Raw genomic sequence first — 26975 nt, forward strand, 5'->3', positions numbered from 1 at the left:
CACAGGGTCTTTGTGGTGGCAGCACAAATCCCTCTGTAGTTTAAAGACCTTTGGTTCTATACACACACCGCAAAGAGTTTGTGTTCGAGTTAGTGTGTGGATTAGTGAAAGGGTCACAACAATTAGCGCTTCTCTTTTTACCCACCCGAACACAAAGCTGTACACGAAAAATAAAAGAAAAGAGAACCAGCCCAAACAATCCATTTATGTTGGAATTAGCACGTCCCAAGACATGCTTTGTTAGAGTGCACACATATGCGGGGGTGGCCGGTGTTAGCAAGAAGGCTGCAGCCAGGGCTGGGGGGGCACAGTCACAACGAGTCGGTGCAAAGGTGTGCTGACAATGACAGTGTACGCTATCAGAGCAAGGAACCCGAGCCCCATGAAGGCAGCACCCGTATAGTGGAGCCATGTAGACTCGCTGTCCTTGGTGTGTGTGCCTCGAAGGATAATCCAGGCTGGAAGGAAGAGAACGATGTACACACCAGCACTTGACCCAAGAACTCTGGTGATAAAGCCTAAATCCACCATTAGCAGCGTGGGAATCAGTGTCAGCAAGGCCAGAGCTGGTCCAATTGCTTTTTTGAAGATGTTTTTGGTCTTGTGGTCTTTGATGTGGCCACCGAAGACACTAATGAGCACACTTTTGGCTGCAGCAGCTTGCCACATAAATGGCAAAAGGAGGAGTAGAGACGTAGACAGATTGATATATATGGAAAGAAGGTAAATGATTGGGCCATCATTGTGGCCATGATTCTGTGTTACTCCATTTAAGCTCTCAAGTGTTCTTTCAATAGTTGTCAGAATGGTATCTAGTTTCAATCCGCGCAGAGAATCAGTAAAGGAGATAGAGTATCCGCACACACCAATTATCAAGCAAAGACCGCACACAACCATATTGGCGGCTGAGAAAGTTGTGAACTGCACCTTTTTGCTTTTAGGTTTTACCAATGACAAGTAAACTGGCATGTTCAGATGGGAGTTGATGGCATAAAAAATTGTTGCAATAGCACCTGTAAACTTCAAGAACGAAAATTGCCTTCCAACCACCATGCCCTTCCAGGCATCGGTTGAAAAGGTAAGACACCGAGTACTGGCAAATGTGGGGCTGTACCGCACAATTAAAAACAATATCGCAACTATGGCTGTTAGCATCACCAATGCAATTGCAGAGAACATAACTATACCCACCCCTTCACTGATTGGGGACACGTACGCAAGATACGCGTATACCATAAAGTAAGCACCAAACCAAAACCATTTGGCAACCACAGGGAGCCACTCTGGAATGCTGCTGCCTCTTTCACAAAGAGTGATCAATCCCCGAACAGTCCGATAAATGAGACCCATATAGACCATCATTGTCCCAAAACTAAGAGAAAAGATGGCAAGGGCCAGACCTATCCGAACAGCCATAAACTCATCCAACACAAACGACCCAAAGGTTAGCGAGGGCCTGTGGGTGTTCGGGCTAGTGTTCGGGTTAGTGTTCGGATTGTGGGGGCCACCATTAGTTTGGATGGCGACGAACTTCGCGCCAGCTTCTGTCTCTGGATCCGCCTCTTTCGCGGCTACATAATGGGATCTATCTTTTGTGGAAAGTAATTCGCACTCTTCTTCCTTTTCAGTGCCCTGAAGCATGCCAATGTAGAGTCTATAGGTTTGTGTTGTGACCAAGGTCCCGCTGATGGCGTAAAGCACCACAGCCACTATCCAGGCACAGACGCCACCATTTGCAATGCCTGCATGCATGAAAAGCGCCCCGGCACCAAAAGTGGCACTGGCCACTACATAGTATTGGTTCACAAATCGAAGTTGTGGTTTCCCTGCAGCTGTATCTGGGATCTCATGTTCGTTTGCTGTATCTGGGATCTCATCTACAAAGTCTTGGTTTGTGATTATAGTCATTGTTAAGAAAAAATATTTTTAGGGTTTATACGGAAGTTTTCCTTTTTGGGCAACCAACCACGCAAACTCGAACACAAACACAAACCCGAACAAACCCAAACGGCCACAATTACATCTGAGCTCTGGAGCAGACATTCTTTTATTTTTTGTATTTGGTTAGAATAAATCCTTTAGGTTTGGTTGGGAAGCTCAAAAGAGGCCTGGGTGGGGTTGTGACAGGTAGTTTTAGATAAAAACCTCCCCGATGATCCGATTCTATGATGTTCTTAAGAGGGAGAACCTTTTTACTTAATTTGAATGATGGGAGCTTTCTAGATAGCTCCCCCGAATTAAATAGTCTTATCAAACAATCACTGCAGATCCTTTGCTTGGGGTGTTCCAAGAAGCATATCTGAACACTCGGTCTGGTCTCTTTAAACCTGTGCAGCTGAGTATAGCACTCGCCGCAGAGAATTTCCCCTGGAGTCCCAACCCAGGTGTGGCATGCGAGCATCTCTTGTTCGCTAGAAGAAAGTAAAGATACATGGGACCCACTGTTGAACCCCAGATCCAACCACACATTGGGCCTTCGGGTGAGAAGGGACTCCCAGGCATCAAGAGAGAGGCACAAAAGACGTTTGCTGACATCCTGAAAGATCTCGGCCTCTTTATCGCCTACCATAATGGTAGTAAGACTTGGGAGGGTTTCGAGAATAAATAGTTTGTTGGTTACACAGCTGGGTATATGGGCTAGCGCGGTGCTAGACCCAATCTGAAGGTCCGTCAGATCTATAAATTGCTTGCATACCCAGTCAAGAATGTAGCATAGGTTATCTTCTGTCAATGTGTCATCTTCAGCCTGGAAGTTGATCGTAAGCAAGTTGGCTTGGCCCATGTTATGTCTGATTACTGGGAGAGAAGTACTGCAAAACGTGCTGAGCCCGTCAAAATAGACCATGTTGATTGCTAGTTTGTCTACATAGATGCATGATGTCAGCTCGATCGGGCTCATCAGCAATTCCCAGATATGGCTGGGCATGGTCAGCACGCTCCAGCGATGCTTGATTATTCTCCGGGCGACCTCTTTGGGGAGGTGCGGAGTAACTGTGTAGAGCCCTGTTATAACCAGCTCTTGTGGCAATGGCCCGTCTCGTAGCAGCCTGCAGTCCAGACTATCGCACCTGAGAAAATCGCCAATCCACAACTTCACAATGGCTCCTATTTTAAATCCATCCAACACCTCTAGCCCGTCTATCTCTATGGCGTCCACCAGGATCAGGGTTATCTGTGACTGTGACATGTCTAAATGTTTCTGAAGCCAGGCAATGGATAATTGGCCAACAGAGCTGAATTTAAGATTTTTGATATGGGCAACACAGGTGTATGTGGATGGTGGTGATGGCTTTGGGAGCTTTTGGTTGCTTAAACTGCCTGAACAATCCCGAGTTTCTTCCCGAACACCCGCAAGCGTCCTTTGGCCCGGGTTAGCGATGTATGGCTTAGGGCGCAATTCATCAACATCTATGCCAACAAACTCTAGGGTGTCCGCCCAAATCGTGGAAAGTGCGGCCAGCACCTTTGTCAGCACGACACGGTCGGTTTTTGTATCTTTGGGCTGGCCTATTGTGAGAATATCAAAGTTTAACCCCCGGGTTAGGAGTTCGGGAATTTGTTGCTGGGTGTACTGATCAAGCGCGATGTACATTGGGTTACGCTGGTTCATCTCCACTAAATCTTTTCCTTCCGAATGGAACAAAAACAACTTATTGGGATGTTCTAGACTCGAGCTTTTGGAAAAGAAACTGACTGTTTTGATGCTGAGTAGTTCGATCTCGCACTCGTTGGGGGTAGCTTGTGGTTTAGAATATGTTGCTGCCATGCACACCCCAACAAGACATAGGATTTGGCAAGTTAGCAGCTTTTTACAGACCTTCTTGAAACGCCAAGCTAATTCTGATTTCATTTCTAGGGATCACTTAAAATTTAAAATTTAAAATTTAAAATTTAAAATTTAAAAGTGTTCAGGCTAGTTCGAACTAACCCGAGCCATCTAATCAAATAAGCTTCTCTTGACTATAAATGAAACGTGTTTTTTAGAAAGTTGCATCTCGATAGGAACACCCCCGAACAGGTCCAAAATAAGAGAGGGGCTTGTTTGGGCTGGTGTACATCTGCTATAACAACCAGCCCCTTCTACACATATATTTGCCAAATTAAAAATATTCTTATGAGGTACCATTCACAGTCCATACGCATAAACACTCCCTGTTTGTTGTCTGTGTTCGTCTTGTTCTGCATGCACATTGGGCTTACTCTCGCAGAGCCTGCCAACAAGAGCTTTGACATAGTCTATATAAACCTAGCACGCCACACAGCCAAGAAAGAACATGTTGAGCAGATGCTTAAGCATGCAAACTGCACGTTTAAGAGATTCAATGGGGTTGATGGCAAAGAGCTCCACAAAGGCACCAAATCCATCAAGGACTACACGGGTGGTATAGCCATTGAGCCTACTGATGAGTCTGTTTATCCACGCTTGGATAGCAACAATCCAGGCCGCGCAGGGTGCCATCTCAGCCACTTGATAGTCCTGCGAAGTATTGACATTTCGGGTTCTAAAAGACCCGTGCTGATCCTTGAGGACGACATTGACCTTGATGTTGGATTTGTGGAAAAGGTTGAGGAAGCCCTGGCAAACCCCGAGCTTAACTCTATGTGGAACGTCATAATGCTTGGTGGGTTGTTTGACAAGAGCTGGTGGGGGCGCCCATGTAAAAACCTCGTGGAAGGGAAGTATCTGGCGTGTCTGCACGCTTACTTGGTGAACGGTGCAGAGTCTGCAAAACGAATTGCTGATGCAATAGACACCCCCAAATGTCCGGGTAGACCCGTTGATCTGATCATTGAGCAACAATTCAGAAACGATCCAAGCTTCACGATCTACTGCTTTAGCCCGATGATTGCTGTCCAGAGAAGAGACCTGTTTGAGTCCAGCATTTCAATACCGGCCAACCCGTCTTTTGCAAGGCAGTTCCTAAAGGATCTCTTTGCAGCTGAGTGTTTCAGGCCCCTATCATCTTCACTGGCAAAAGCTTCTTCCCATGCCAAACCCGAAGGCAGTTGACTGTTTGGGCTGGTGTTTGGGCTGGTGTTTGGGCTAGAGGTGCTTGGAATCTTCACGATCTTCGGGGTCTTCAGGCCAGTCCGGGGGGTTCGAGGTAGTTCGAGGTTTCGGGGTGTAAAAAGAAACATAACCAAAGCACACGTCTGGAAGAGGAGCAGACCTTCTCGTTGTGTGTAAGAGTACTCCACTTGACAATAAATAGCTTCGGGTTACCACACCCACACCCACACCCGAACACCTACCACTTGGAACTAACCCAAGCACACAAGTATAAAGATTCGTTAGGTTCAACCCACATAACACGGGCTTGGTCCCATATGCCACACTGCCCGAAACACACATACCTGAACACCTGAACACCCGAACACCCGAACACCTGAACACCAAATTTTTATGTTTATAATTTGATCCTGCTCAACCCCTGTTCAAATGTGGTCATTCATTAAGGTGCTAAAACTGATCCTGGCAACACTTGCTCTTGTGGCTCGGGGTATAGCCGCTGCAGGGGCGGCTGAGAGCTGCACAAGCTCCCAAAGCACAGATACAGCCCAAACCCTTGCCTTTTTCAAGGCTTCTGAGCACGACCTTCTAACCCAAACGTCAGAGGGAGCAATCCACATTGCACCGCTACAGACAGATGGGAAACCTGAAATTTATCTCAGCAAATACACAGTTGAAACTGTGCCCGACACAATGGTCCAGGGCCTGGTGTTTAACAGCCTAACCATTAAAAGCGACCTTCCCAGCACAGACGCTGTGGATCACAAAGTAGTGGAGAAGATGTTTCGGGCCCTTGGCGCAGTCCACGCGGCCACCTTTACCCTGGTCAGGCTGAACGTTGCAGGCGCAGAGGAGAGCGCCGATCCGCCGGCGCTGGGGCCTGGGATAGACCCGCCCAGACTGCTCAAAGTCCACACCAAGAACCTAGTGCTGAGAAGCATAGGAGAGGCGTCGGCTGGGTGGGTTTTGGCGCGTCTTGATCTGAGTGAAAGCGAACTTGTTGTTATACACCTATATAATGCAGAAACCATAACCACCCTCCAGTTTCTGGACAAAGCCAACCCGAAAGCCGTCGCTGGGCTATACGTCTGGAGGGCTGAAGTTCTCGCCAGCATTGAGTGCGCCCTATTAAGACGCCAGGCCATTCAGGATGTGTTTGAGCTCTCCGGAGCAGCAGCTCCAGTAAGTGCTTCGCCCGAAACGCTGCAAGCCATTGCCACCAAGCCCTGGGACAGGCTGGCTTTGACGGGGGAGCTGTGGTCTCAGGTTGCATCCAAAATATGCCACCCCTTTGCCGTGAGGTATCTAACCATAGCTGTTGAGTTTGTGGCAGAGCTTGATAGCTTTTGGGATGCGAGGCCCGAGGAGAAGCCCTCTGTGAACCACCTAAAGCTGTCTCTGAACAACAGCCACAGCAAGCCCAAATCAGCCATGAAAGAGGACGACCTTTTGGAGTGGTCTTCTGCGTGCTTTATGAACACCAAAACAATTATGTTTGTGGAGCCCGGGCCTAGAATAACCACACATCTATAGCGAAGGCCGCGCCCCACCAGCAACAACATTATCGAACCAACCCGAATAAAAACCTTTTTGTCGGTATGTTTAATTTGTATCAACATTTTTGCAAATCAAATCTACTTTCTTTTTGTTTCTTAATGATAAGCGCAAAGGCCTTCCAGTATACCTGCTCCCCGAAAAACAGGTCCGCAAAGACCCTTATAGTGTGGTTCTTGGCCCTATGTGCTCTAGCCTCAAGCGCGCAAGACATTGAGGAAGCAACCGCCCTGCACTGCGCTGAAACACTTGCCTTTTTTGCCGCGTCTAACTGCAAACTGAGAACGGTCAAAATCAACGCCAAGACACACATTCTGAAGAACCAGGGCACTGTCTGCGCTATCTGTCTCTACAAGTACACTCTAAATGCCATCCCGGAAAGGATGGTGCCTGGGCTGTTTTTTGATGTCTTGAAAATAGAGGGCTCAAGGCGTAGCTACAATGGCCCCCCAGATAGTGTCCTGTTCGAAAAGATTTTCAATGCCCTTGGCACCCTCCATGCCCGAAAGCTCATGCTCTCCAGCCTGCGCGGTGTCTCCCCGCCCTTCCCAGCACCCCCCAACTCTTCCTACACAGAGCGACTATCCAGAGCTTTCACCAATGCTTTCTGCTCTGAGAGTGACGACGCCTTTACACTTGACGCGTCAGATTCGGAGGACGACTTGGAGCCTGCCCTTTCTCTTGAGGTGCTTGAGATGTGCTGTGTCTCCCTCCCCTTCATCACCTGGTTCCAGGGGAGTGTTGACATGCGCAGCTGCATGGTGGCCCTGAGCATTCACTGCCTGTTAGACTTTGACTCCCTCGAGTTTTTGGACGGGTTTAAGGTGGCCGGTGTTCTTGAGCTAAGACTCCACAGCCTGCACTCTCTGCAGAGCCTCACTTGCCAGCTGCTCCAAGAAGGCCGGGTCCAGAACGTTCTGGTCATTGAGGCCATACCGCACACCCTAACAGTCACCCGAGAAACACTCCGTGGCATTGCCTCCCGGAGATGGAAGTACCTGAAAGTGCCCGAGTCCATGTGGCGCTGGCTCATTCGGGAGGCCGAGCACCCCATCTGCGCCAAGACGCTCTCTCTTACTATGCACTGGCAAAGAGATTTTGAGCACCTTGTCTGCACGCCCCGAACTACCCCGAACGCTGTGGCCCAGGTGGAAGGGTGCATCATCACAGTCTGTGGCGACAACGCGCGGCTTAGCATGCTCGGTCTGGTAAACCTGCTGACATGGGTGTGCATCTCCTTCCAGGGCCTTGAGGACATTGAGGTGGCGTCTTCTCTTTCCTCCGAGGTAGGTGCTCTTCTTAGCGAGAAGTCTTTTGACCTGAAAACGTTTCCCAGGCTTACTACGCTCAGAGTTGGAAACATACGCTGCCACCTCCATTCTCGCAAAAACATTCTTTGTCTCTCCTTTGGCGCGTCTGCTGTCTGGGCCTCGGGGGCTCTGCGCAGTGAGCTGGCCTGGACCAGTGCCAATCTCCTGGACACCCTACCCACTGATATTTGCGCCATGCTCTCGCCCCCCCTAAAGAAAGACCATCTTCCAGGCTGTTCGGTGTGCTGGATCACACCAGAAGAGTTTTCCGGGCCGGAAGAAGAAGATCCTCCATTCTTGTGCGTCCTTGACAAGGCGGGGCACGTGGTCTGCAGTGCCTGCCTAGAAGGTCTTGTGCAGTCTGCGAGGCATTCCGATGGAACGTTTGCATGCCCCATGTGCAGGCAGAGGATGTCTTCTCTACTAACCAAGTACGCAGTAACAAAGTCTGTAGAAGGGCTTTACTTTTTAGAGGCTGCCCCAAGCAATAACCAGCGAGACGTTATAAAAATCCCTCCTGGATAGGATAGGGACAATAGCCTGGATGCCAAAATAAAAGCTGAATTTTGAGCTTCTCCATCCGCCTGCCCCACCACAGTGTTCGGGTTGGCTAGCAAAATTTGCCTTGTATAGATTTTTTTTTGCAAAAAAAATGATTTCATCTTGCAAGGCACCATCACAAGCCCGACAAATCCCAAGCTTCCTATCCAAGCGGCTTTATGTCGTTCTAACCGTACTTCTGTGCAATGTACTGCTCTTTAGCGCATCTATCTCGGACAATGACAGTATTGATGCTGATTCTGACGATTATAGCCTACCAGTGCCACTAGCCCGATCTGACAGCACTGACAAGACCATTGAATTCTTTGAAACCTACAGCGCTGTGCCAAACTATACTCACCAGAAGCTAGTCACAGATGTTGATGAGAATGGCAAGGTTTGCATCATGAAGGACCAGCCTGAATTGGCCCTGGCCCTAAAAAACATGGTAAACAACCCGCCCCCAATTGAGCCAGGTATTGAGTTTAAGGCGCTAGTGTTAATTGGCGATGCTGAGCTTAGAACCACAGCACCTCCATCCCCCGAGATTGATGGGCATGCGTGCAGACTAGCCAAGCGACTGGCTGCTCTGCTTAGCACACTTAACATGGTTTCAATAGGGTCACTTACCCTAGAAGAGTTTGATATTTGCAAACAGCCGGCAATCCCTCCCAAGCACTCTATTCAGATTTATTCGCATCTAATTTTCAAGCATGTGTCTTACCTATTTATTCAGTGGTTCGGGACCAGCACTGACCTAAGTATCTCTGACCCCGGCCTAGCCATCACGCTGGACAGCTGCTTCAACATGACTGATCTTGAATGCCTCAACTCGCTAACTATGATCGAGCTTTCGCACATTCTGATTCGCAACATCCCTGGGGCCAGTGAGCGCCTAACTACCTGCGAGATCGTAAGGAACAACATGGTAACCAACTCCATCACGCATGAAACTGATTAGCACCTGCCCATCCCCAAACTGTGTTTTAGGCTAGACTAGACGGAACTGCTCCCCTTGTTATTGCTTAGTGCGGTAACCCACGCAGATGCACCCACACCCACCCGCCATCCAAGATCACGCTGCAAATAAGATACATCCGAGTACTTTTCAAAACTATAAATACTTTTACCCACCATCTTATCCAAAGCCATGGCATCAATATACACACTGTTCTTTTTTTGGGGCGCTGTGGCGTGTCTTTTCCCCGATAGAGAGACCGATTATTACGCCCTGCCATACATAGTCTCAGAATATACCTCCGAAACCCTTACCTTCTTTAGCCAATGCAACCTGCACCTAAACACCACCTTTGTGGATGAGACAGAGTACATCCTAAAAAGACAAGCGCCCAGAAACTGTATCTTCATTAATTTTTGTCCTCTAGAAGACGTTCCCGACCACCTGGTGCCAGGCATAAAGTTTCCCCACCTGAAAATTGCCACATCATGTTCTTCGCGTGGCCCCGCCACCGAACAGGCCGGCCTAGTTCTGCTGATGAAGGTCCTTTGGGCCTTTTCAGTCATTCACACGGACAGATTTGTCCTCTCGGGGTTTAGGCTTTCCACGGACCCTGGCATTTCGGGCCACATCTTTAGGCGGGTTAGTTTGCAAAGCCTGCCTATTCTGGCCACTGATTGGGTCTTTTTGGAGGGCGTCTCCTCCAGCGTGGCCAGATGGGTTTTCGAAAACACAATAATAGGAGGAGGCACTGGCGCTTTGACTCTGGTGGTTACGAACATAGCTGATGCCAAGACACTTGATTTTTTGGACTCTCTAAAGCACCCCACTCTTATGTCCCTGGGATTGTGCCAAATGCCGAACTTGCGGTCGCTCAAATGCCGGTTTTTGTGTGAGAACCGGGTTGTCAAATACCTATCCCTATCAACCCTCAATAGGCTCAAGGGAATCTCCCCAGAGGTGGTTATGGCCGTGGCTTCCCACCAATGGGAGTACATCCTTGCTGATGCCCATTTATGGGTCTACTTGAATGAACTCCCAGGGCGCCTAATTAATGTAGAGCATCTAAGCTTACTGTTCTGCTTCAACCAAGTCGCATGTACTCGTTTTTCTCCGCCACCAGGCGTCCCGAACATGCATGTTAAATATGTCACACTAGTAAACGGTAAGGGCTTACACACAATGTCGATATACACCACCCGATGGCTGCTGCTATGGGTGTGCCCCCGATTCACTGATCTAGAAACTATAGCCATCCACACCTCGACGCTCCATGCGTGTCTTGTCAAATACATACAAGACCATGTCTTTTGTATAAGGCCATACCCCCGTCTTAAATCTCTGGTGATAAATGCCCACCACTGCACTCTCCTTGACCCGAGCAAGACAGAGCTGCCCCAATCGTCTAAAATATGCTACTTTCCGTAGGTCTGGTCGGATATGGGTCACCTATGATGGGTCGGGCATGGGTCGGGCATGGGTCGGCTGTATATCCCGACTTAATAAATACTGCTTCCAGAAACCATCCCAGCACGTGGCCCCACCACAGAACGGATTGATTCGTGGTATGGTGGCTGAGTATGCAAAGCTAGACACCATTCCAGCCCCTGGTTTTTCCGGGGTTGCTATAAAACCGTTACGGAGTTGGGGTGGATGAAAGATCCCAGAAAAGAGAGAAAGCTAATCCATGTGTTGTTCGGGGCGCATAATAGCTCCAAAAGAGAAAAGTTTGTGCTCAGGCTGGGGCTGGGGCTAGGGCTCCTTTTGGCTGTGCTGCCTAGTGCTCGGGTTGTTTCTCAACCAGAGAATGGTTTTATAGGTTTCCTGCGTGGTCTGGGCGGTCTAGGCAGTGTGGGTAGCCCAGAACACAACCCCACAGAGTACTTCTACGACGACCTCAACGGCACCACCATTGCCTTTTTTGACAAATCGGCAACAGGACAGCTCCAGCGCCAAGAGGTGGACCAAAAGGTGTGTATTAAAAGGAAACAGGCGGGCACGATCTACATCCACCTTGGAAATTACAAAATCACTGATGTTCCACTAGAGATATCCTACCCCATAGCCTTTGAGAAGCTAGTGTTTTCAAACACAAAGAAGGCGCAAGGAACCACTACTCCAGTAGCCGAGAGCGACAACCGCCTTTTGGGAGCAGTCCTGAACTCCTTTAATGTACTTGAGGCAGAAACCTTGCAATTTAGTGGTTTTATCCTTCCGCCCGAAAAACAAGAAACTAGCTGGATCTGGGGATGGTTCGGGGTCTCGAGTCAGCGATCCTTGGGCATTTCTCTACAAACAAAAGCCCTGATCCTGGAAAACACCAACCAAGCCTTTTTTTCATACCTCTTTACATCTGAGATAATTGCCCGCCCCACAGTCTCTCTATCTCTGACCAACGTCCAGGGGCTGGAAGATCTGGCCATTCTAGACAGTAAGCCATACGTAGTGTTTGTCAGCCTAGCTCTTGTTGATGTGCCAGATCTAAAGTCCATTGTGTGCCAGAAGCTAGAAAAAGGCGAGATATCAGAAGAGTTTGCAGTCGTAAACGCAGCAAAAGACCTAACCATACCTCCGCCAGTCCTGTGCGCACTGGCTAACACAAAATGGAGCAAACTGGCTTTTAGCATTGATATTTGGAACAAGATAGCCCATCAATGCATCCCGACAGTTTCTGCAGCTGTTTTGGAGGTGCATGTTGATACCATGGACCAGCTGAACAAGACAAAAGAGATCCCGGACACAAGAATACAAAGCCTCACTCTCAGATTCACTGAGGACCAAGAGGTGTTAGAGATCGAAGCTGTAAGAGTGCTGTTTTCCTGGGTGGGCACAAACTTTAAAGGCCTGGAGGTTTTCAGGGTTACCTCAGCCAAAATATACGAAAAAGACATGCTGGCTCTTGTAGAAGAGTCATTCTTTGAGCTGCAGTGTCCCTCGGTTACCACCATCCATATGAAAAAAGAGAAGAGCATCCTGGAGGGAAAGAGCTTGCTGTACATTCGGGTTGAGGACTACCCCGCCTGGGAGAGCGGGGCCCTTGAGGAACTAGTAACCCGAACCTCAAAAGGCGTAATTCAGCGCGCCAAAGAAAGCAAGCGCCCCCCACTTTTCAGAAAAAAGCCAGAGATGCACCAAAGCAATAGCTGCGCCATCTGTCTTAAGACGGCGGAGAAGCTCTGTGAGGAAAGCAGCCCCACAGCCCCTCTTTTTTTGTGCTTTATAGACACCCGGGGGCACATGATGTGTGCACCGTGTCTGGAGAAGGCTATTTCCGAAGCAATGCCAGAATCTACCGGAACACCAGCGCAAAACGCGGTGTCCTGCCCCATCTGCAAAAACAAGGTCCTGTACCGGGAGACAGCGTACATAGTTGTGCTAGACGAAAAAGACCAACACATGCTCAAAGAAAAGCCAGTGGAATGCAGCGGCACAGGCAAGGACAAGGTGTCCAAATGCACAGCCACTTCTTTCATTAGGCAGGTGTGCTCTTTGTTATTTTAGCCTGGCCATCTCCAATCCGCCCAGGCCTTTTATCTTGTAATTAAATGGGTGCGTTTTTTGGAGTGTGCTGCGTGTTTTGGGCTAGTGGTGTGAAACTTGGTGTATTTACTATTTATTCTGGATAAATCAAAGAACGGTGGTTATAAGTTAATAACCACACCAATATGAATTAGCAGGTGTGGTGGGCGCAGTGCAAAAACAGACAAGTGTCTGTTCAGATTAGCAGCTCACTGCTGGGCAATAGTTTGGACTCGCTGGGAGACCTACAAAGATCGTTTGGGTCCCTCTCGCACCTTTGAACGCAACAGTGGTGTTTTTTTAGCGTCTGTTCAATGTTAGCCACTCTTTCCGACACCCGAGGCCAGCCGTCAAGTTCCATTGGGGTGTTTTCAGGTTCTGGGGATGAGCTGCTGTTCTGAGAAAGCGACCGAGCAGATGTTGAGAAAGACAAACGCCCAGGTATGTGTGGCAGATCAAATGAAAAAGATGTGGCAATAGATGGGTCTGAATTGGAAGACGAGTCGGATAGCCCACTAGGTTGAAAATATGTGTTCGGGTTAGTGTTAGTGCCGCCAACCGAACACCCATCCACTGTTTGCTCCCATGGTGATTCAGGGCTAGTTTGGCTATCTGGCACTGCCTGTTCGGGCTCGGGCTCGGGTTCTGACTCGAAGTTAGTGTCTACCAGACACTTGCTGGATGGTGTTTCGATGCTAGGTTCTGGAGTTACCATTATTGTTTCGGTGGAGAATTCATGGATCAATGTGGTTGCTCCGGTATTAAGTTCGTGGATCAATGTTCTTGTTCGGGTATTAGGTTCATGGTTCAATGTTGCTGGTCTTCTGGGGTTATAGGTCATTACTGGTCTTCTGGGGTTATAGGTCATTACTGCTGTGTATTCGTTGCCGGGGAATGCCGATGTTAACAGGTTAGATTTTTGGGTCAATGGTGCTGTTTCGGCGGGGAGCTCATGGGTCAATGGTGCTGTTTCAGCGGGGAGCTCATGGGTCAATGGTGCTGTTTCAGCGGGGAGCTCATGGTTCAGTGCTGCTGTTTCAGCGGGGAGCTCATGGTTCAGTGCTGCTGTTTCGGTGGGGGGTGTAGCGTTTGCCTCGGTGCTGGCCAGTGCCTTGGAGTAGGCCTCCTCCCACGATGTAAGAAGAGGGTTGGAGGTTGGGGTGTTTTCTCGGGATAGTTCGAGATGTTCCAAGGCACTGGAACAGCCCGTCTCCTCCTCCGACACTATCTGTGCTAGTTCACAGAAGCTAAACCTTTCCTTATACAGGAGGTCAATCTCGGTTGTCGTGGTGGGGTCTTCTGAGTCGAGTACCTGCGGCAACGGCTCGGCAGGACACAACGGGTATGAGTGTGGGCGGGTCAGTTTTTCCTCAAGTGCGCGTCTCCTGGTCCCGTTCCGGGTTGTATGGAGCTTACCCCACTTCATGATGTTTGTGATCTCTTCCGAGTCCAATTTATGGGCGGAGGTGAAGTAGAGCGCCAGGTTGATGATAAAGCTGGAGCGCAAGAACCTTCCCAGGTGTTTGCTGGCAATGTCGTTCTGTATCTGGGGAAGGGTCACCCCCCGAAGAGACAGGTGCCGCAAGTCTTTATGCACATGCAGCTCGTGGTAGAAAATAGAGAAGAACGGGTAGGGCAGGCAAATATGGTACTCTACTTTTTCCAGGAACCTTTTCAGGTGCAGCAGAATGACAAAAAACTTGGGGGCCACATCCATGAGAGAGTCAAAAGAAAACCCGCTGGTGGAAGCGGCAGTCACAATTGTTTCAAGGCTATTTCCCCCAATGGAAGGTATAAAAATTTCGCCAAACTTGACGCTTTCAAGCCGAAGAGCATCAAACTTCTCAAGAAAGACAAAGGTTTCAATAGTCAGCTTGTCAAACCATAGCTCAACCGGGCTCTGAAAACTTAGTTGTTCAAAAAAGCATTCCATGAAAGCCTCTGGCACGCCTGAAAACAGCATCCATTGCCAGCACACCTCCACCCGGGGATTTGCTGGCCTGGCCCGGAGTGCAACAGACTCTTCCTCAGAGAGAGAAATGCCGCAGAAAGCCAGTCTTTTTATGATGGGCAGGTCCTTGGTTATGGAAATGAAATGTCGTATCATTGCCTGGATGTTGTCGGTACTGTTCTGGTATTGGTGGTCTTCCTTCATCTGCTTACATGCCAGGAGTAGGTTTAAGCAATCAACGCCCCAAACTTTCTTGAGCGACGAGCACCTATCCACTTCCTGCTGCACGTGCCATGCGTACTGGACGAGACCCGCTAGCCGGAGCGACGAGGGGCGCTGCTGTCTCAAAAGTCTCCTTCTCTGGCCCTTCAGAATGGCAAGCATTGTTCTTCTGGTGGTGTAAAAGGAGATGTTCATGGAGGATGGAGCCGTTATCTTTTTGAATATCTTTCTGATTGACACCAGAAGAGACTGGCTCAGAATAAGCTCCCAACCTTCCATCCTCAGAGAAACATTAAGAACCCCGCCGTTATTCCTTTTCAGAAGCAGCGCCTCAAGGTCACTGGGGCTGGTGTGTAGTAGGTAGAGGTGATTCGGAAATTTTTGTAAGACATCTGTTTTCAGTTGAGTGGCTAATTTGTTTAGCTTTGTAAGCATCGGGTTGGGTTGGGTTAGTTCGGGTGATGGTTCCGCTCCATGGTCCGCACCATGGTCCGCTCCATGGTCTGCTCCATGGTTTGAACGGGTTAGTTCGGGCTCTTTGTCTTTCGGTATGTCACCAGGCATGATGTCTTCTATGTGGCTGCTAGACCCAAATGAGAGGCGATTGGTCAGAGACTGTTCAGAAGTTCGGGTTAGTTCGGGTATGTCTGTGGACTGTATTAGCTGGCCAAGACATACCCACACCAGAAGCATTACAAGCTTTTTTATTGTCTTTCGCATCTTGGATGGTTCAAAAGAACCTTTCTCTTTCAAAGTAACAGCTGTGGAGAACATCCTTTTGGTATCTTGTGTTTTTGACGAGGGTTTATATAGTGCTTGAAATGTGATTTTTAGAATCTTTATGATCAGGTTGGGAAGGCGCGCCTGCCAGGGACTAAATGTGTGTTTGGATTAGGGATCTACTACCCACACTACTTGTCCATTGACAAAGAGGCTCAAAATGCCCGGAAAGGCCGTTTTTAGAAGAGATAGATAGTGGTTCTTTCTTATTCGACTTTGGATGTTCTGGAAGAAAACATCTAAGCTGTCGATGCCGGGCGTGTGTATGAATGCCCAGGCAATGGCCAGTTTGGTGGCCCTCTCGGTTTGCACCACATCTGCCCGGAACATAAGCTTGAGATGATTGATGCTGTTCTTAAGGAAAAAGGCCACAACCCTATCGCCCGAAATGGCCAGGGGCAGCAATGGTATGGTCAGATCTGATATGCATAGGCCAACCATCGATGACAAAGACACTCCCTTCACCACTAGCCCGAAAATCCAAACTGGAGCGTGCAGGTTAGACTCTACCTTCGACACGGTGGTGTAGAGATGTTCCAGACTATTGTTGCACGCAGCCACAGACTCGGCGCTCAATCGATTGTCTGTGATGTCGTCCAAAATGAAGTCTGTTACACCAGCAGACGAGAAATAGCTAAGAAAGGAAAAGTCGCTGATTGCTGTGTTGTGGATGATCAGAGCCACGCCGCTGCGGAAGTCTATGGAGGAGAGGAAGTATCCCATGGCAGGTACTGAGACGTTGTTCATTCGGAACACGGGAATGTCAACAGAGAGTCTTGTCTCGCAAAACCTCTGTTGGTGGGCGCTCAAAAGGTCATCCTCTGTAAACTGGATGTCCACAAGGACCAAGTAATCGGCATGTGAGGGAACAACAGCTATCAGAGCTGTCTGAAAAACAATGCATTGGTTTGCGATCGATTTCCTTTTTTGGTCTTCCAAGTAAACACTGTAGCTCTTGTTCCGCAAGCAGACGAGGAGCAGCATTCCCTTCGCATCAGCGTTGTGCAGTCCCCTAGCCAGTGCCAAGACGCCCTCAAACAGATCGAACAAAGTTGCCATAGTGGTGCGCTCGCCGACCCATTCCTCTGACCGCAGCAGTTGGGTGTATTTTTCGCGAAACAAAGAAACAAGCTCTTTACGGCGGTCTGTCTGTTCGGGGCTAGTGGGCACTGCCTCTTGTTCGTAAAGGGAAAGAAAGCCTTCGATGTTAGATAGCAGCTGTTCTACTATGGCGTGGTCTCCTGCAGGACATTTGGAGTAAACCGTGAACCACGGACAGGGTGGGGATTGCATCTGGCTTATCTGAAAAGCCTCAGCCACGCTGTAAAAGGAAAGGAAAAACTGGCTGTGTTTTAGATCTTCTTTCAACTGGGCCTGTTTTATCGAAGAAATGGTATTGGTAAAGAGCTGGTTCACAGAAGCAAGCTCGTCCATGGGCTGGGTTTGTGGGGTAAGTGCGGTGGTTGCATCAGGGGACGTCGCTATAACACGTGCTACCGCCAAAACAAGAAGACACGCGATTTTATATGTTTGTACGTATCTAAACATCTTTTCTTTAATGAATAACAAATTTTGAGCCATTTTATAATTGTTGTTGGTTCGGGTTCGGGTTCGGGTTCGGGTTCGGGTTCGGGTTCGGGTTCGGGTTCGGGTTCGGGTTCGGGTTCGGGTTCGGGTTCGGGTTGGTGCTTTGGTTGTGTAGATACTGAACAGCCCAAAACTATTCAAAGTGGCTTCGGTAGTAAGACACCTGCTTGTGCCTTGTGTACCCGTTTTTGAGACACATCTTGTTGAATCTGTTCTCTTTCTGCAGCTTGGGTGATCTCTTAGACTCGAGGTAGGCAAAGTTTGTTGGAAGCGTGAAGGGGACGTAGTTTTTTATCCACCTCGAAATGAAGGAAAAGTCGGCGGTGGTTATTTTCTCTGTCTCTCGGACATAAATAAGCATCATTTTGGCTTTGTTGCACTGGAAGAATCGGGTGACTTTGGGCGTCATAAAGCAGTCTTGGAGCGTTTTAATGGTTATATCTTCAAGATGGAAAACTCCTTTAATGTTTATCCCCCGCATGTCAAGGATGTTGGCGCACAGCCAAACTGGAATGTTCAGTGTTTGTATTGTAGAAGTTATCATCCGCTTAATTGTGACCATGTCTAGATAGTGTGCCCGCAAAGCCTCCCCAAGATTGTCTGGAACAGTAATGTTTGATAGCCCGAACTGGTAGAGCGGGCGCGAAACCTCAAGCTGTGCCACAAGAAACACGCACTCCAACGACGTGCCGCGAACAAACAAAGACATGAGCCCTTTGTGGTTGAAGCATGATATAACGTACTTTACAACACAGGGTGCCACATCAACCAGGTTTACACCAATCCACCACGAATCTATTTTGGGGGAGGGGGGTATGGCGAGGCTCTCCCCGAACTCTACAAAACAGATGCTTTTGAGGCACATGATGACATTGTCCTTCCTGGAAGCAAACTGTTTAAGTATTTCTTTCAAGACCGCGGTCTGCCTCTCAAAGGTTTTGTTTTTTGCCAACAAAAGCTCTACCTCAAAAAGAAGCTGTAAGGCTTCCAAAACAAAGAAACTACCAATTTCTTTCTGGGCTGCAAAGTATGCCACCTCTTTGGCTGGTCTGTCTTTGTCTTTTAGCTCTAGCTTGTCAATCGTGTTGCTCAGCCCCCGAAGACACCGCTTGAGATCTTGGATGGTAAACCGGGCTTCCTTCCAAGTCTTTTCGGTTTTTATGTGTTCGATGTACTGGGTGGCTATAGCAAATGGAAATGTTTTGCTGATGTACTTGGTGGTGGGTATGCAGCCGGGCGGCTGCTCGGGGTCAAATAGGCAATTGGGCCCGGGCTGGGTGGTGACGGGCTCAGGAGTGTATGGGGGCGGGCAAGCCGAGAAGGCTGGTAGGAGGTGGTATTTTGGAGGTATTTCCAATAGGTTAACCAGAAGGGTAAGGATGATGTCTGAAATCATGCACTCTTCGCTGGGTGCTGCGGAGGTAACAATGAAATAGTTATCTATCTCAGGGTTGGGGGTAGGGTTTTTGCACATAAAGCCAGAAACATCGTCTGGATTTATGTACCCAAGGAAGATAACCCTGGGGTCTTCACAAAGGGTGCACAAAATCATCTCGGCACTTACTTTCAGGAGTTTTCTTGACTGAGATGCCTCAATTGTCTTTAGCAGAGGGAAGGAGGTGGCTGTGGTCGTGCCCGTGGTTGCGCTGGAAGCACACTGCTCAGCACACCAGATGAAGTGTAGAGATACAGTGGATAGAAGAAAGAGACACATCCTCAGGCCCATCCACCCCTTAATGCCTGTGTATCTTTTTTTTTCTTTTCCTATGGGCGTCATCATTGCTTCTTTTTAGAAGATTGGGTTTTAGTTTATATCTCTAATGACTGATCGGATCTATGTGACAAACACGCTGTGATGAGTCTCGATGTGGTGCAGGTCTTGGCGTGGTGCAGGTCTCGATGTGGTGCAGGTCTTGGTGTGGTGCAGGTCTCGGTGTGGTTCGGGTCTCGGTGTGGTTGAATTAACATTTATTCCTCCGCATTTCGGGTTTCGGGTTTCGGGCTTTCGGGCTTTCGGGTTATAGAGCGGTGACAAGGATGGTTTTGGGATACCTGCAATCATTTGATGGGGGGTTGCTCAGACTCTGGCCAGGGCGCTTGACCAATACATCCTCGATGTAGATGGTGGGGACAAAACTAGCGGCTGTGGCGGCCCAGGCTCTGAGATGCGCCATAACCTCGGCGTGCATGCTGGCATCTACATCTGAGTCGATGTACAGATACAACTTCGTAAGACTCTTGCTGGAGAAGTGCTCGGCAATCTGTGGGGCTGTTGCCAACTAGCCTGGAGTTATTCTCTCAATAGATGCAGACTTGGCCTTCTCAAAGAGAAGAGGTCCTCTAAGGCTCATAAGCGCATCGGCAGTCAATCCAACGGTCTCAGTCACTATTGGTGCAAGGCCCTTCAGGTTTTTGACAAGACTTAATGCCTTGGCGACGTTCTTTGCTTTGTCTTCTTCCAAAGAGGTTGTTAGTGACAGATGCTTGATCTTTTTGACGGAGAGCCAGTCGGTGAACGTTCCTGCGGCATTAACGGGGTTGGAAATGTGTATTTCTGCCTCATTGAGCAAGAACCCCGAAAGAATGTATCTTAGCGCAAACTCGCTCACATTGACTGCTTTCACAAGGCCCCAGCCCACGCTCTCCTTGTAGTATGGGCCGTTGAGGCCGGCGATGCCCTCTAGAATGTCCGTTTGTGCAAAACAGACATCGCTAATGTAGATTTCTTTTAGTCCCTTTATATCCCGAAGATACACGAGCACCAGCCCCATCAAGGCTCCCTGGTGGTTTGGCCCCGAGTCTTGTTCTATTTCTGACTTGATAGTGGCATATCCCTTCTCAATACCACACACCAGACAGTCCCAAGACAGACAGTGCTCAATTGGCGTGTTTTCTGGCATGCTAACGCCTCTAAGCCGTTTTATAAGGATGTCTAGAGAGTTTAGGTTGCATTTTCTTGATATCGAGCCTTTTTCTTCTTTAAGACATGCGCCAAGGAAGGAAAGAGTTGACTCCAGGCGGGCATCGCTTTCAGAGCTGTTAAAGTCTTTTCCAGAAATCTCTTCCAGGCTTTTTATAACGCAGTTAACCAGAACACCCTTTTCGTAAAAAGTTTCATGTACGTAAATAGAAAACTCCTTACTGTAAAACCGGTTTTTGGTAGCATGGTGTTTGAAGAATCTGGGGCTGTAGTAGGACATGCAGAGAAGGTTTGGTTTTTCGTATAGACAGAGCTTTTTTGCAGCTACAAAAGACTTCCGCATAACCTTTTTGATGGTCTTAGCAAGCCATAGGTCTGCAGGGTGCTGGGGCCCAAGAGTGCCAAGGGAGCTACTGGAAGAACCCGACGAAGAGAGAACTGAGCTGTTGGTGCTAGATCCCAGCCCAAGAAAAAAGTCTGGCAAGTACTTTTCTCTGAGGACGTGGCCCAGGCCAATGCCACTCCCGGAACTGCTGCTGTATTGTTTGCACAAGCCACGCACCGGGCTAGTCCCCAAGCTGCCGCCTGTGCTCGTGCTGGCTGCTTTAACGAGGGACAGCCCCAGTGCAAGTGCCTGGACTATGCGAATTAGGGCTGGTGTCTTTATGCATGTATCATGGGCGCCCAACATATTGTTTCTTTGTTCGTTCCTCTATTCTTGCAGCTTTATACCGCACGCCATCAGGTTAGGACATTGGAGTGTGTACAAACAGATGGCATCAGTTCGGGTTAGTGTTTGTGTTTCTCTCCAAGCCTACCCCGAGCAGAGGTATTTCCAACTAACCCATATAAAGACATATGTGTGGTTGGTCCATCGGTCGTCTAGACCCGAACACACAAGGACTAATGAGCTCTAGTATCGTCTAGACCCGAACACAAAAGGTTTAATTAGCCACTTTCAAAGTATAAATAGCGAAGAGAGAATGACAAATATCCAAGGTAATCAGACACTTTGAATCGGCCTGTAATAATCCAGGCACTCCAAAAAACAAGGTAGGTTAAGATCCTTAGCACCAACCCGAAGACAAGTAGGGTGGACACACAACAAGTAAGGGTGTTCGGCACAACAAAGGGTGGACACACAACAAGGTAAGTTAAGATCCTTAGCACTAACCCGAATACAAATAGGGTGGACAGCACAACAGGGCCTTTGTCTTTGTGGCAGCACTAGCCAGAGACACCAAACATTTTGAATATTAAGAATAAAGCAAGAAAAACATTGTTACTTGGGTTGGGGCTAGGGCTGTGTGGCCAGAAGGTGGACTGCGTGATCAGAGGGCAGGCTGATTGACTACCTGGACACCTAACTTAGCTGGTTGCTTGGCTGGGCCTTGGACACCATTAACAGCCAGAATGAAGTGTTTAACGAGGGAGATGTCATTTACCAGTGTGTACCGCCCTGTAGTGTCCTCAGACACTTCGTAGAGTTTGGCGTATTTTATGTCTTGGCCGCAGAGGGGGCAGGAAATGGCTGGTATGTCGTAAAAGCTACTTTTAGCCAACACAATTACGCATTTGTAGCAGGCGTAATGCCCACACTTAAAAACAACCAGCTTTTTGGGTGTCTGGGCTGCTGTTTGCGGGCACACGGGGCACAGGTACTTCTCGGAGTCTCCAGAGCTGTTTTGTCCGCTAGCAGGAGGGGGCACGCTCGTCTGGCTGTCCAAGCTAGCCTCTAGCCTCTTCTCCAGCCACGGCGCAAACATGGAGCTGGCAAGCACGTACATCTCTGTTGGTGCCGATGGTGCCAGGAAGGCGCTGGCATACAGTTTTTTCTGGACAGCCTCTGAGGAGAGGGGAAAGCATGTAAAACTGCTTTTCAGGTAAATGGCTTTGGTTTGAAGCATCCCTGACAAATAGATCCTTCGCCCATTCATTTTAACCAGAAGAGTGTCAACTGCTTTTAGCTGCAGGGCCACCGACTCCACGCCTTTGAAGTGCATTCCCACCCACTGCATGGCCAGAGTGAAAGCTTCTTCGGTCAGCGGGGTCTCAACGCTAAAGTTAAGGTAAACCGTTTTGATGCTTTTATTTTGCCGAGAAACAACTTCTTTCCGCTTGTCCTCCATTTGGGTCTTCAGGCCATCCATATCGCTGAGTTTGAAGATCTCAATCGAGCTAACAACTAGCTGGCCAACTGTTTCCATGGACAGCTGTTCAAAGATCCAGAGTGGCAGGCCAATAAACTCTTTGACATTCTTGAAGATCTGGGGCAAGTGTTCCACGGGAAGAGACGCCGGGTCTTCAGGCACGCTGAGTGAGATGGACTCAGTGATTAGGCCGCCAGTTAGCAGCCTGCACTCCAGGGACTCAAACGGCGTGTTTCCATTCACAAACAAGCCCACGATATTGTCTAGGTTTATGCGGTCAAGGAAAAAGAGGGTGTTGATGTGGGCATACTGGATAAGAAGGGTGGTGGAAACCGAAAAGGTGTAGATGGACAGGATCATTTCGGCCGTTTCTTCCATCATATTTTCAACCCCGATCATAAAAAAACTGTCTTCGGGTTCGAAACCCCGAGCATACTCTGAAATGTTTACAGTCCGGTCAAGGCTGGTTTCACCTGCTGCCATCTCTTTTCGGGTGCAGCCAAACCCGGAAAAAAACAGGTGCTTGGCTTTTACTGGGCCTAAGGCACTGACAATGTATCCCAGCAGCTTGGCTTCGGCCCCAACTGAGTGTTCTTTCTTGGTCTGTGAAAAGCCAAAAACAGTTATTTTGTGGTACGTGAGGCTCTGATTCAGCAGAGAAGGAATCGTGCTTACTTTGTATCTGTCAAGAAAGATGCACACTGGCCCCTGGAGCTCGAGAACGTAGTTTTCGTTATCTCTCAGTAACTCAACCCCGCTGATTTTGAAGAAAGCAATGGTCTTGTTAATGTTTTCAGTCACTACCGAGCACTGGATGGCTGCTAGCAGTGCCAACACCGCCCCAAGCCAAAAAGTGTCTCTTTTATTTGGTGGCGTTTCTCTGCAGGGCTGCGCTCTTCTGCTCTGGTGCATTTTTCATTTGTCTATCTTTTCTAAAAATAGATAGCAGAGGTTTGATCATCCGCCCGAACATCCAATATTGTGTTTATTTCCATTTTTAGACAAAAAAGTGTGTGCCCACCCAAGCCACGCCTCCTCCACCCAGTTCTTATAGGGTGTTGATGCTTAGTTTTTTGAGCCTGCTGTAGATTGAGGTGTCTTTCGTTTGGCGTATTAGCTTCCGAACTTCTTCGCTATTTGTGCAGTAGATAGAGAGGTTGCTAAGACCCAGGCCATTGGCCCTGGCTGTTTGGTGAATAAGCATAACCTCGGCCAAAGAGATCTCTTCCTCCCACATGAAGATCAGCTTTATCTCTGCAAAACCGTTTTTCTGGCAAAAGTGCAGCATTCGTGGAGCCCGGAACTCGTGGTGCAGCTCCGTCTTTGAGAGGTCTCTTAGGTAAATCTGTGCTAGCGTCTGGCTTAAACAAAGATGGTGCTTCTCCAATACCTGGAAAACCAGCCAAAAGGGCAGACCAATGGTTGTCTTGGCGCGCGCAAGAAGGCGCGCGAGTGGCGCAACCCCAACAGGGCTCTGCTGCTCGCCCAGCCCCGTGCTCTCTCCCCGGCCTATTCTGAACAAGCTAACGTGCTCAATGCTTGGGGTGTCAAGGTACTCCAGGGTGCTAAGACTTTGGAGGGCGGTGTTGTAGATGGAGAGGGAAAACAGGGCATCAAAAAAGAAGAATCCAAAGACGCACCCCATTACCTCGGCCGAGACGCCTTCTAGGCTGAGACTTTTCCAGGCAACTTTGTTTTTGGTCAGGTTCTTTGCTTTCGTTTGCAAGGTTTGTGCAGTAGTTGTTTCTGTGTTAAAAGACAGGGCACAGATACTTAGCGAATCAATCCTCCAGGTTTTTATTCTCTGAAAAATGTCGACCAGAACGCCAACCTGGTGGGTAGCGCTCTCTCTTGCTAAGATTTCTTCTTTTACCGCTGTGCACGCCCCAGCTGCGCCACTAAAGATAGTGTACCAGCTGAAATCTGTGGAAGGGTCGTGTTTTAATGTTCGGGCTATGTTGGTGAGGTGGGCGGCCAGGTCCTCCAACCCTGCCTCGCACATGCGCCACTGGGAGGTCTGGTTGAGGATGCCCACCTCTTTCTGGAAAAGAGCAAGTATTTTCTCTTTCTGCTGTTCAAGTAGTTCCGTGGACACGTCATCAACTGTGTGGTGGTTGATTAGTGTGTGCAAGTAGATAAGAACACTACTGACTATTTTGTGCTGGTATGAAGAGTCTCTGGGGTAGATTATGAAATGTTTAAACCTACGCTCTCCCACAATGGTGTTTTGCATGTTTTCTTGGGTGCACTCCGAGAGGTAGATGTAGCTTTTATTCCAGCAGGTATCTTTTTCTCTTGCTTTTTCAGCCATTTGATGAATTAGGCCGATTAGGCTAGTTTTCGTCTTGGGAAAGGCAGGATATGGGTTCTCTGTGGAAGACTTGGGTAATAGTTTTGACAGAGGCACATTTTCAAGGTCTACCTGGTCTGTGCAGGAATACACCAGGCATCTCTGAAGTATCCAAAGAAGTAGAAAACTTCCCGAAGCCAGGCTTACTCTTTTCTTTACAGTGTGCTGCATGTGTCCCACAATATCTCCCATATCTCTTGGTTGGTGCAGATATCCAAACTAAATATACCGAGAAACTCTGGATCAAACTGATAAGGCATTCCCAGAAATGACACTGAAGTGTCACAGCGCCAAACATGCCACCCAACCACCACACTACACGCCCACTGCTTGGTAGGCACCACGGCCCTGTACAATTTAGTGTGTTCGGGCAAGCTACACGTTTGGAAGGTACCCCGAACTAACCCGAGCACCTACGTAGATGTGGTGGTATATAACGTGTAAGCTCAGACCCAAAGCAGCTAGACCAGCAGCCCCGAGCACAATGGGCCTGTTGTGCCTATAGACCCACACACGGTGGGTGTTGGTTGAAGCTCTTCTTTCAACCGCCATCTCCACTTTAGCCTGATTTATGAAGTATGCACCCTGTAAAAGATAGAAGATTCCAAGCCCAGCAGTTTGAACACCCGATACCATCCGAAGCATGGTACTCAGATGCACTTGGTAGTAATCCCCCACATAGTAACAAATAGCCAGAACATTGAACGATGTTATAGGCACCAGGTTGAACCCAAACAGCTGCCTAATGCACACGCTCTCTGCTAGTATATGATAGAGTGCTTGTTCAGATTCGTAGGCTTTTCGGGTTAGTTCGCTCCACAAGAGGAACAGCCCATAGAAGAAAGAAGTAAAAACCAGAATGTTCCCAAGCAAATACGTATAGAAGAACAAGCACCCGTACGCATGGCTTAGCAAGTAGGTTTTAAATAGTGTAAATGGGTTGGTTTGCAGGATGAAGCTACAGAATAGATATATCCCACTTACCACTGCAAGAGAAATAAGGTTTGGAAGTGACCTGTCCCAGCTAAATCCGGTGCAAACACTGTCCCTGTGTTCGTGCACTATGGCGATCTCAGTCTCAGTCTCGGTCTCAGCCTCGGTGTTCGGGTTAGATCGGGTTAGGGTTAGGTCAGGGGATAGGAGGAGTTCAGAGCCCGACAGATCGAGAGTTGTTGGGCGCATAGGTCTTGGTGCAATGTCAATGATTTCATAGGTGTTGGTTGTCGTCACAGGTATGCAGCCACTCTCCACAGCCACTGGTTGTCTTGTTGTTTTTGGCATCACAGCCCGACTAGTTAGACTAACCGCGTCCACTGATGTGACTGGAAAGACTATTTCGGCAGTGCTTTGGTCTGGGCTAGGTCGGGTTAGTTCAACTAGCACATCTACCTCGATTGTTGGTATGGTTAGGTTTGGGTTCGGGTTGGGGTTCGGGTTAGTAAATTCTCGGAGTCTTTCCATGCACATTTTCGAAAACTTCTGTACTACCCGAAGCATCTCTGGATCAATATCTACCAACACAATATCAATATCAGGTGTCAGTTTTTTTTCTGCATTAAACAATACCTGATTGACCAGTCTGTGATACTGGCTATAAAGACTCAGTGTTTTGGACAGATATACAGTAATAAGTGTCACAGCATTGTCTCCAGCCTCCTTAGCACTATTGTCATTTTCATAGTTAAGAACGGTACTCTCGTACTCTTTCTTGACCTCCTCTATATCCCCCAATGACTCATCGAGGGCTTCTCTTAACCTTGGCTGGATGTTATCTACTAGGTGGCAGATCTTTTTCCAGTCGTCAATAACACATATCAACGATTCCCCAATGTAGTCAAGTATAAGGCTCCTTAGCTTACTGTTTTCTATTTTCGTCGGAGATATAGCCTCTAGCTCTGCCATGGTTTCATCTGCATACCCGATGAATATCTGAACTGTTTCGGATGAGGTGCTATTAAGCAACTTTGTGTTGTTCTCCTTTATTCTTTTGGCCAAGTCTGCAAGGTGGATTTTGTGTTCGTGTATCAGCTGGGTGGCTAGGTTTCGGGTTTCTTCTATGCGAGCCTTGGTTAGTGTCATGATGTATAAAATTTTTATTGTCAGTTCAGGTTGTTGTATGGTAC

At 48.4% G+C, this 26975-nt stretch overlaps 15 protein-coding genes across 15 annotated transcripts; 6 read left to right on the forward strand and 9 right to left on the reverse strand.

Moving 5' to 3' along the window:
- Positions 1-273: 273 nt before the first annotated feature.
- NEDG_01574 (uncharacterized protein) lies at positions 274-1908 on the reverse strand (the record flags this gene model as incomplete). The annotated part of the gene is made up of 1 exon (XM_067688992.1): positions 274-1908. The coding sequence occupies one exon, from the start codon at positions 1906-1908 to the stop codon at positions 274-276; it is 1635 nt and encodes a 544-aa protein (XP_067544882.1).
- A 139-nt stretch (positions 1909-2047) lies between these two features.
- NEDG_01575 (uncharacterized protein) lies at positions 2048-3850 on the reverse strand (the record flags this gene model as incomplete). Its single annotated transcript, XM_067688993.1, has 1 exon — positions 2048-3850. The coding sequence occupies one exon, from the start codon at positions 3848-3850 to the stop codon at positions 2048-2050; it is 1803 nt and encodes a 600-aa protein (XP_067544883.1).
- Positions 3851-4114: 264 nt separating this feature from the next.
- On the forward strand, positions 4115-5011 carry NEDG_01576 (uncharacterized protein; the record flags this gene model as incomplete). The annotated part of the gene is made up of 1 exon (XM_067688994.1): positions 4115-5011. The coding sequence occupies one exon, from the start codon at positions 4115-4117 to the stop codon at positions 5009-5011; it is 897 nt and encodes a 298-aa protein (XP_067544884.1).
- A 429-nt stretch (positions 5012-5440) lies between these two features.
- Positions 5441-6544, forward strand: NEDG_01577 (uncharacterized protein; the record flags this gene model as incomplete). The annotated part of the gene is made up of 1 exon (XM_067688995.1): positions 5441-6544. One exon carries the CDS (start codon positions 5441-5443, stop codon positions 6542-6544), a length of 1104 nt encoding a protein of 367 aa, XP_067544885.1.
- A 122-nt stretch (positions 6545-6666) lies between these two features.
- NEDG_01578 (uncharacterized protein) lies at positions 6667-8400 on the forward strand (the record flags this gene model as incomplete). The annotated part of the gene is made up of 1 exon (XM_067688996.1): positions 6667-8400. The coding sequence occupies one exon, from the start codon at positions 6667-6669 to the stop codon at positions 8398-8400; it is 1734 nt and encodes a 577-aa protein (XP_067544886.1).
- Positions 8401-8527: 127 nt separating this feature from the next.
- Positions 8528-9376, forward strand: NEDG_01579 (uncharacterized protein; the record flags this gene model as incomplete). Its single annotated transcript, XM_067688997.1, has 1 exon — positions 8528-9376. The coding sequence occupies one exon, from the start codon at positions 8528-8530 to the stop codon at positions 9374-9376; it is 849 nt and encodes a 282-aa protein (XP_067544887.1).
- A 189-nt stretch (positions 9377-9565) lies between these two features.
- Positions 9566-10801, forward strand: NEDG_01580 (uncharacterized protein; the record flags this gene model as incomplete). Its single annotated transcript, XM_067688998.1, has 1 exon — positions 9566-10801. One exon carries the CDS (start codon positions 9566-9568, stop codon positions 10799-10801), a length of 1236 nt encoding a protein of 411 aa, XP_067544888.1.
- A 225-nt stretch (positions 10802-11026) lies between these two features.
- On the forward strand, positions 11027-12874 carry NEDG_01581 (uncharacterized protein; the record flags this gene model as incomplete). Its single annotated transcript, XM_067688999.1, has 1 exon — positions 11027-12874. One exon carries the CDS (start codon positions 11027-11029, stop codon positions 12872-12874), a length of 1848 nt encoding a protein of 615 aa, XP_067544889.1.
- Positions 12875-13088: 214 nt separating this feature from the next.
- NEDG_01582 (uncharacterized protein) lies at positions 13089-15785 on the reverse strand (the record flags this gene model as incomplete). The annotated part of the gene is made up of 1 exon (XM_067689000.1): positions 13089-15785. One exon carries the CDS (start codon positions 15783-15785, stop codon positions 13089-13091), a length of 2697 nt encoding a protein of 898 aa, XP_067544890.1.
- A 171-nt stretch (positions 15786-15956) lies between these two features.
- NEDG_01583 (uncharacterized protein) lies at positions 15957-17393 on the reverse strand (the record flags this gene model as incomplete). The annotated part of the gene is made up of 1 exon (XM_067689001.1): positions 15957-17393. The coding sequence occupies one exon, from the start codon at positions 17391-17393 to the stop codon at positions 15957-15959; it is 1437 nt and encodes a 478-aa protein (XP_067544891.1).
- A 172-nt stretch (positions 17394-17565) lies between these two features.
- Positions 17566-19212, reverse strand: NEDG_01584 (uncharacterized protein; the record flags this gene model as incomplete). Its single annotated transcript, XM_067689002.1, has 1 exon — positions 17566-19212. The coding sequence occupies one exon, from the start codon at positions 19210-19212 to the stop codon at positions 17566-17568; it is 1647 nt and encodes a 548-aa protein (XP_067544892.1).
- A 499-nt stretch (positions 19213-19711) lies between these two features.
- On the reverse strand, positions 19712-21043 carry NEDG_01585 (uncharacterized protein; the record flags this gene model as incomplete). The annotated part of the gene is made up of 1 exon (XM_067689003.1): positions 19712-21043. One exon carries the CDS (start codon positions 21041-21043, stop codon positions 19712-19714), a length of 1332 nt encoding a protein of 443 aa, XP_067544893.1.
- A 640-nt stretch (positions 21044-21683) lies between these two features.
- Positions 21684-23414, reverse strand: NEDG_01586 (uncharacterized protein; the record flags this gene model as incomplete). Its single annotated transcript, XM_067689004.1, has 1 exon — positions 21684-23414. One exon carries the CDS (start codon positions 23412-23414, stop codon positions 21684-21686), a length of 1731 nt encoding a protein of 576 aa, XP_067544894.1.
- A 136-nt stretch (positions 23415-23550) lies between these two features.
- Positions 23551-25044, reverse strand: NEDG_01587 (uncharacterized protein; the record flags this gene model as incomplete). The annotated part of the gene is made up of 1 exon (XM_067689005.1): positions 23551-25044. One exon carries the CDS (start codon positions 25042-25044, stop codon positions 23551-23553), a length of 1494 nt encoding a protein of 497 aa, XP_067544895.1.
- Positions 25045-25227: 183 nt separating this feature from the next.
- On the reverse strand, positions 25228-26931 carry NEDG_01588 (uncharacterized protein; the record flags this gene model as incomplete). Its single annotated transcript, XM_067689006.1, has 1 exon — positions 25228-26931. One exon carries the CDS (start codon positions 26929-26931, stop codon positions 25228-25230), a length of 1704 nt encoding a protein of 567 aa, XP_067544896.1.
- Between the last annotated feature and the right edge of the window lie 44 nt (positions 26932-26975).

The sequence above is a fragment of the Nematocida displodere genome (genome assembly GCF_001642395.1).
Source record: "Nematocida displodere strain JUm2807 chromosome Unknown 6, whole genome shotgun sequence".
Taxonomy (NCBI): domain Eukaryota; kingdom Fungi; phylum Microsporidia; genus Nematocida; species Nematocida displodere.